Here is an 8,463-nt window from a genome sequence, read left to right as displayed (position 1 = left end):
ATGAAAAATTCTACTCAACAGTCTTATACCACGTACTTGTTAAAAAAAAATTAAAAGATAAAAATAAAAGTAATTGTGTGGTATAGAACTGGTAAATAGACAAACTCATATATTATATGGTGCAAGCCGATCCTAAGGCATACAATGAAGTTTCTCTCAATTTCACTTGAAAAATGGTATTATTTATTTATTTAATACAAGACTTGAAATATCTGATCATCATATTTGACATTTTTAATAATTATTGAATTAAAAAGCAATATCGGTGGGTGCAAGTTATAATGAATGCACCGAAACAAAGGCCCAGCCCACTTACCAATGGGCAATCTGATAAAAACGGCCCGAGCAGCTACCCCTCATTCCTTTCTTATTAATAAGTTCTTTCAGCTTTTCCAGCCGATGCTTACGTTCTCTCCGTGTCTTTTGGTCTGCCGCCGTTTCCCCTCGTCTCTCTCCCTCTCCTTAGTCTCCTAGGCCGACCTGCTCACACGTCTCCGTTGCTGGAAAACGGCGTTGGTTTTGTCAAAACCCGAACCCGACACATTACCTCTCTTCGGCTGGCTGCCCCTTCTCTTTCTCTTTTCCTCAGCCGAACACGCAACCTCTGGCCACAGCAAATCGCACACCGGATTTCGGATAGCTAATTGCTCATATATTTTTGGACCATCGAGAGAATTCAAGGTAAATTTTATCACCTCTACTCCCTAATTCCATGAAGTTTGCTTGATGTATTGACGTAAATTTATTTTTTATATCTTGGACTTATTTGTTATGAGATCATTATAGACTTTAGATTGGTTTTGGGGATGGGTATCACCGGTTGGGATGATTGGAGGGAGGACTCAACATTTGGGATTTTAGTGCTTTTGAAGGATTTAAGTACCAAGGTTTTGTCGATTCTAAATTTTCCTGATATAAATTTTGGATGTTCATTTTATGAAAGGTGGATGGTAGAGGCTGAGTTATGATGTGAATGATAGTATTTGGAGTTATTTTATGGGGAGAAATCTGATTTAAGACCTTTTGAAAGGGCTGGTTATGCCGGGGATGAGAATATGCCTCTATAGGGATTGTGGCGTTTTGCTATTGTAAATACCTGATATTTATCAAATGTATTATTACTTATTAAAAAACTTATCAATTGTATTATTATTATTATTTTTAATTATTTTCTTAATGTTTACATCTTTTTTTATGCAGTATCACGCTTTGCTACGTGGTAACTAATTTTCTCTTAACAACTGGGTGACACAACTAGATGGAGGACTGGGGTAATTTTTTCTGCCCTAATTACCGAATGTGCATGCCATCAATTTGGAAATTTGCTATACCTTTGCAATTAATAGATGTTGGAAGCTTTTTACAAATTGAGGATCAGAAAATCTTTGGGATTCATTGGAACTGTAAAATAGTAATACACATTTTACTTATATATATATATATATATTTAGTAACAGTACATTTTTTCTAGTTAGAATGATTATTCACTTTGTCAGCATCACAGCGTTTTTTTTTTTTGGAATTGATGTAGTATGAGCAGTTGCCCACCCTCCCATTAATTCAATGGTCTCTATGTCATGCTAGAGTAGGATTTCTTTCTGATTCTTTTGCTTACTAGACTAAGTAAAGATGTAATCATGGTTGGTTACTACTGTTGCTTTATATTCCTTCCCCTTTGCCCCATCGAGAAATAGAACTGACTATTATAAGTCAAAGGGTCAACAAACTCAAGGTCACTGTTCCACTTTTCGTGTGACTTTCTCAGAGTCACTATAAATTAGCCCTTTTCCTTTGGGGTTGTGGAGACTGCTTTGTTAGGTCATAGTGGGGGTTACTCCTCAGGGGTGTGAATACAAAGGGCCCTGCTTGATGAGGTTCCACATCATCAAATACATGAACAGAAGGTCGCATATGTGCTTCTCATATATTGTGAATGAGGATGCTGTATAGCCAGATTCATTGCATACTTGATAGAGCTTGTTGAATCCCTTAACTCCAATTTTTTTTATGTTTGGTTAATGAAGCTTTCTTGAGGTTTGCTATCTATATGCTCCTAGTTGTGGATGTGGGTTTGACTGTGGTGTGGCTAATGTGTGTTTTACTTATGTAATATTTTTTATGATTAGTAACTTGTAGATATGTAAACGCAACATGTCTTTTACCCTGTGAGACCCTGGATCTATGTAGTGTGATGTGACATCACATGAATCAAGTAAATTATTGGCTTTTCACCAATAAGACTTGGCCCCTAGAAATTGTTCTCAAGGGTTTGTACCTTAGACCTTGAGGGTGCATAGCCCCAAGGCCAAGACCTTTACCATTGGAGCCACCCGTCGGATTAAATGCATTCCAAAACTGCATTAGGATCCTGCACTGCATTTGAATTCTGCCATTGTCGCTGGACCTGCATTAAACAGAGCATTTGGAATGAATCCATGATTAATACTTTTTTTTTTAATAAGTAAAAGATTTTATTGATCCACGTAAATAGGCAAAGCCCGAGTACACAGGGAGTATACAAAAGAGAGCCTAGTTACAAACTAAGTGCTGCGAATAGAAGCATAATAGTCGTGAAGACTTGTTCCATTCAATACAATAGAGGACTCCCAAAGTAATAGGGTATGAAAGAAAAATGCCCTGAAACCATCCAGGGAGCGTTCCTTGTCAAACAGGTTGACTGTAAATTTATCTTTTGTAGTCGCTGTAAATCCTCACTAAAAATTACTTCAAGGTTTAGATGGGACCTAACTTATCTCTGCTTCCTTTCAGCTTCATATGTTATAACATGGAAGTGTCTCGTATTATTGACATGCAAATCTACATTTAACTCTTTGTTAATTGATGGTTCATATTGGCTGATTGGTATAGGTGGGATTTAAAGTTGCCATAACTGGGTAGTGCTATTTTATAGAAACAGAGTGCCATGATGTAATTAGTTCAGATTAATCCTAATTTATTCCCTTAGTAATTTTGTCATGAAGTTTATCATTTGTTTTTCTGTTGGAGTATGCTATCTAGTTTTACCAAGGCATATGCCTTAATTACAGAGGATGAGCAAATTCCACCTGTTCTTGCAAAGGAGCAACCTAAAAACAAATGGGATGATGAAGATGCGGATGACAATGATGTGAAGGAATCATGGGAAGATGATGATGAACCTACACTGGTATGATTTATAATTGGACTGTGGTCTCTTGGCATTGTTTTCACTTGCCAGAATTGTCGATTGGAATACAGGACTGAGTATTGGTTGATTAATTATGTCTTGAATGATTCATTTGCTGGATATTGAAATGTTCATTGTTGAATGTGTTATTAATTGAACAATATGTGGAACCATGGATATCATATCATCTGTATGAAAGATACAGTTTCTCTTGGCCATTTCTATTTGATCAGTTTAGTTGAAAGAATAAAAACATTTCTTGAATTGTTAGCTATTTTAGAGTTTGGCATTTGGTGTAACATATGGTTTGTATTTGGAAATGGATACCAAAATTTTACTTTTTCTTGTATATTTCTATTATATGCAACGGGGGATTTTTGTTTGAAGGGATAGAGAAGGCTCCGTAATGTGCGATTGTCTTGTTCTAAGGGGTATAGTCTATAGATCTTTTGAGTGTTCTGTCTGCGAGTTGACATTTTCTTAGATGAAACATTTGAAATTGAAATAAACTATCTTCTATTTAAAAAAACTTAATACTATAATCTTCCCAAGCAATGCTGGTATTTTGTTTAGAACATCTATTTGCAAGGGATTTGAGCATCTTCGAGAGGTTTGGGTACACAAGATGTATCTCTAAAATTTTAGTAGACACAATACCCTGTAACGACTCAATGGAAGGCCCAAATCACATGGTCTATAGTCTAAAAGGACTAGTCAATGATACAATTGGAGCCTCATTAGAACCCTATAAAGAGCAAGAACTTATCTTTCCCAAGCAATGTGAGATTCTATACACCACCTATCATTATCCTTATCATATGGGGCATCACAATCTCCCTAATTTCTTACGTTCTTGTCGGGCTAGTCCATCATAGGTGGCATAGCTCAAGTCCCATATTTTTGATTGGGATAGGCTTTGATATTATTTGTAACACCCCAATGGAAGGCCCAAACCACATGATCTATACTCCAAAAGGATTAGTCAATGATACAATTAGAGCCCCATTGGAACTCTATAAAAAGCAAGAACTTCTCTTTCCCAAACAATATGAGATCCCATACACTATCTACCCTTATCCTTATCATATGGGGTATCACATACGCATAAAAAAAATAAGCAGGCACAAAGTTTTTAATTGTTAAACTGTCCAAGATTTGGCCGTGGTTATATTTGGGAGGGAATCATTACTGGAAGAGTTGTACTTGTAAAAGTGATGATGTTGGATAATGTACAGCAAATGATACAGAACTAGTAGAGTTGAGTTCACTGGTCATGTGAACTAAGATTTGAACGCATTACTACCATAACTTACCAAGATTCGATGGTATTTTATTAATGAAATATTATGCTTCTCAAGAGGATAAGTACACCATCAAACCTCTTATGAGGAACCTTAGTTACGAGTTAGCAGTTTATCGGGGAAAGAAACAGGTGTTCCGTTTAAGAGATTCATACACTCTGCTCCCTAGTAGTCTGGCTACATTGCCTAAGACTTTATGTCAGCAATTAGGCTCTAAAGGCTCCATCTCGCATGACAAAGTGCGAGTGTTGAATCTGAAGAATCTTAGTGCACAATTGTTGGATTATATGAAATAGGATATTCTTGATATGGGTTACTAGCAGGACTGTCGATACTTGTTATTTCTTCTTATATTTAAACTAGGACTAGGCCAGACTGCCAGATCATGAGGGGTAACTGGTTGTCTTTATTGTTTGGCCCAATTAAAACCACCAGTGCAGAGAGAGCCAAGGTAGTTGGAGCACTAATTCTCATTTCCAAAGTTCTTGAAACTTGCAATACTTGAGGTTACAATGGCATTAGAGTGTGTTTGTTAGCTGTAAACTATTCCTCATTTTGTTATCACATCTGCGAGTATGATGAATATTCACTTTCCAGATTAGAAAAATATTTTGTTTGTCACTAGGCTGTTTGAAAGAGATCCAATTTTGAATAAGCCACTGCTGCCATGTGCTCAATTCTTGAACATGATAATATCCGGCTTGCCTAATTATAAAAATGATAAAATATCAGGGTTGCATGTACCTGCATTGTTTTCTCCCAGCACTAACTTGGACATAAACAGAAAAACAAATTAAGTAGGTGAGGCATAGCAAATAAAGTAGTCTAGTGCTGTGATTGGCATGGGTGCTTCATTGCCTATGTTGTATATCGTTCCTTTATTTTAGAAAAAATTATTGATTTAGCTCTGGAAATTTCCAATGTCTTCTACTGTGAACTTTTTGTATGCATATGTTTTACCGGACCATGGATCAGATTATGCTATCATGTGGTCATGGTGTTAGAGCAATGTAAACTGCTTGTTTATGACGGTTTGCCTTTTCATTTTAACACAAAGTCTGTTGTGCCTATATGTGATCGGATCAGGCACCTGAATCAAAACCTCCTGCTGAAAAGGCCCCAAAGAAACCCACAGTGAAAGCTACTGAAAAGAAAGGGAAAACAGTTGTAGCAGTAAAGGAAGAGCCACTAGATCCTGTAGCCGAGAAACTTCGCCAACAAAGGTAAAACGTTAAAGGTTCAAATACTTCTTTCTACCATAATGGATTTTTCTTTTTGGGGGATAGTAAATTAATTGTATGTAAAATATTGCTTATCTGATGATTGGCAATGTGATCCGCAAAAACAATATAAAGTTATGGAGCAGGGCGATGCATATTATTTGCTACACCATGTGCCTTAAGCAGTTTTGTCCTTTAATTTGAAATTGCTTTTTTGTGACCGTATTGATTGTGAATCTGTCAGATATATATCACATTGTTTTGGATTGGGATTTTCTTTAATACTTCTATCTGGTTCTTAGGAGCTCTGGCTTAACCCAGATTGTAACTGTTGATGCAATTTCGTTTTTGTCTGTATTCTGCCTGTCTTATAAACCAAAAAGGTTCAAGTTCATCTCCTATGCATGACAAAACCAATAACATTCAGAATGCAATTTATCTGAAATTGTATCAACTGAGTTTTAATAGTTTCAGGCGAAGTTTTCAACCGAACTGACCCTTATTTGAGCTGTGATCACCCTAGCTGGATTGAAGCTTTTCTAGATCTTCATGTGTGCAAATAGCATCAAAGGTGTTGATGTTTAACATGTCCACATGTTAGACTTGGACATGGCTAAGCTATCTATGGGATAAACTATGAGAAGGTGACCATTTTTACAATTATTGTTGGGTACTTGGCATTCACTTTAAAAGACTCTGTATGATCAAGTTACTTGTTCCTGCTTTGGACCTATAACTAAAATGTAAAACCCATTACAGCTACCTTCCATCTCTATGTCTGAAGAGTTTCTTAGATAACTCTTAACAAAATGAAACCACAAAAACCTAATGCAGTTTTTGGCATTCTGGACGTGTTGGGCAACCTTGTTCGTCTGCCCCTAATCCTGATCAGGGTGCATAGTTGAAGTTGGATTTTGCTGATATATCTAAATGGTTGACTCGATCTGTTTTTGCCTTGTGTTTATAGCAAGCACAATGTTCTGTTTCAAGTTGCAGACTTGCGTGATTGTTTATTTTCCTATTGAAGTTTTCCTTTGTCTTCGTAGTCCTGTGCTTTCTCGTGTAAACCTTGTGTACTTGAGTTGCACTTTTAATAAATCGACTTATTTATCAAAAAAATTGAAGTTATTTCTTATTTGGAGCAAAATAAGTTAAAAAAAAAAAAAAAAAAAAAAACCAAATACAGCTTTTCAGCATGCTCTGATCCCATCTTTCTAAGAGCTTATGTAATGATCTCAATAGACAATTTAATATGGAGGCTTCGAAAAACTTAATAGTATGCAATATTTTCTCCCGTACAGGCTGGTGGAAGAAGCAGATTATAGCTCCACTAAGGAACTGTTTGGTAAGAGAGGTGATGAGAAGAACCTTGATAATTTTATTCCCAAATCAGAAAGTGATTTCTTGGAATATGCAGAGCTTATTTCACATAAGTTGCGTGCACATGAGGTGTGTTAAATTTATCTCCTCTGTTTCGACCAAAGGTCAAGGGAATTTCAAACTTTGCTAATATATATATATAAATGCTTCCTTGATGCAGAAAAGTTATCATTATATTGGTTTACTCAAAGCTGTAATGAGACTATCGATGACTGCTATGAAAGCAGCAGATGCAAAAGAAGTTTCATCTTCTATCACAGCAATTACGAATGAAAAGCTAAAAGCTGAGAAGGAAGTGAATGCTGGTAAAAAAAAGACAGGTATTTTTGTGTACTCAAACCTGGGCTGGATGCTTGGGAGCACTTTTATGCACTTATTGGATTGGTCTCGCCATTGTTTCTGTTTTTTGTTCTGAGCCTTTTATTTTGGCAACACCATTGCTTCAGTTAATGTCCTTGATTGTTCTTTCATGAGGAATTTATTTATGAACAATTTATCAATCGGTGCTCAACTGATTTTGCTTGCTTGCAGGTTCCAAAAAAAGGCAGATCCATGTTGAAAAGCCAGACGATGATTTAGTTGTTACTGCCTATGATGCTCTGGATGATGATGATTTCATGTGAGTGGTTCAGTTCGTTCCATCTAAAGAAAAGGGATTCTCAGTATTTGGAAAACTGAAATAGAGATAAGATCCTTCGGCATTTCCCTCCACAGATTGATACGAGTGCCATTGGTTTATTTTGTTTAGTAATAGAGTTTTTGTCCGATTGCCATTTACATGTCATGGTAAATTTTGTTAGGTTTGGATGCTAGATCATCCACATTTGTCTACATATACCAAGTGCTGTGTTTTGCATGAGTCCTTCAAAGATATATGATGACTATGAAAAAAATGAAAAGACTGCTATTTATTGAGATTTGAGAGTGTTTGTTCAAGTCCCAGATCGTGTTGTCGAACTTTGTGGTTGGATGAATATAATGTTATGGTTTAAACGGCACTTTGAATCATTTTCATAACGGTGCATAGAAAAGTGGTAAGAGATGCATTTCGAACTTCGAAGTTCTTTACGGTAGCCTGAAATAACTGATTGAAATATATATGATAGATATGGCCAGATAAGAAATATATAATATAGCACTTAAATAAGACTGAGCTTGCACGCTGTCTGTGCCCGGACTTGAGCAAAAGCTCTTACGGCCATGGCGGAGGAGATGGACCAGTACGGTCTCAAGCATCAGGTGCAGAATCTCAACAATAAGACTGAGCTTTGGCTATTTGCAATTGGATTGGTGACCAACAATTTCAAATACAAGCCGAACAAACAACTTTTTTGTTAAGTAAAGAGTACTTCATTGGCTCTTGCCTTCTTGTAGCAAAATGGCAACGTGGTACCTT

At 36.5% G+C, this 8,463-nt stretch overlaps 1 protein-coding gene across 1 annotated transcript; it reads left to right on the top strand.

Moving 5' to 3' along the window:
- Positions 1-383: 383 nt before the first annotated feature.
- Positions 384-8,065, top strand: LOC122310904 (eukaryotic translation initiation factor 3 subunit J-like). The gene is made up of 7 exons (XM_043125149.1): positions 384-681; positions 1,201-1,271; positions 3,048-3,166; positions 5,554-5,690; positions 6,989-7,136; positions 7,228-7,387; positions 7,599-8,065. Exons 2-7 carry the CDS (start codon positions 1,259-1,261, stop codon positions 7,688-7,690), a joined length of 669 nt encoding a protein of 222 aa, XP_042981083.1. The 5' UTR covers positions 384-681; positions 1,201-1,258; the 3' UTR covers positions 7,691-8,065.
- Positions 8,066-8,463: the final 398 nt, after the last annotated feature.

Source organism: Carya illinoinensis, chromosome 5, assembly GCF_018687715.1.
Source record: "Carya illinoinensis cultivar Pawnee chromosome 5, C.illinoinensisPawnee_v1, whole genome shotgun sequence".
In the NCBI taxonomy this organism is placed as follows: domain Eukaryota; kingdom Viridiplantae; phylum Streptophyta; class Magnoliopsida; order Fagales; family Juglandaceae; genus Carya; species Carya illinoinensis.
Note: the sequence above shows the minus strand (reverse complement) of the source record. Positions and strands in the feature narration are given on the sequence as shown.

Coding starts and splice junctions, on each gene's coding strand:
- LOC122310904 (XM_043125149.1), top strand. Junction 5,691..6,988: donor GAGAAACTTCGCCAACAAAG/GTAAAACGTTAA, acceptor TCTCCCGTACAG/GCTGGTGGAAGAAGCAGATT. Junction 7,137..7,227: donor ATAAGTTGCGTGCACATGAG/GTGTGTTAAATT, acceptor TCCTTGATGCAG/AAAAGTTATCATTATATTGG.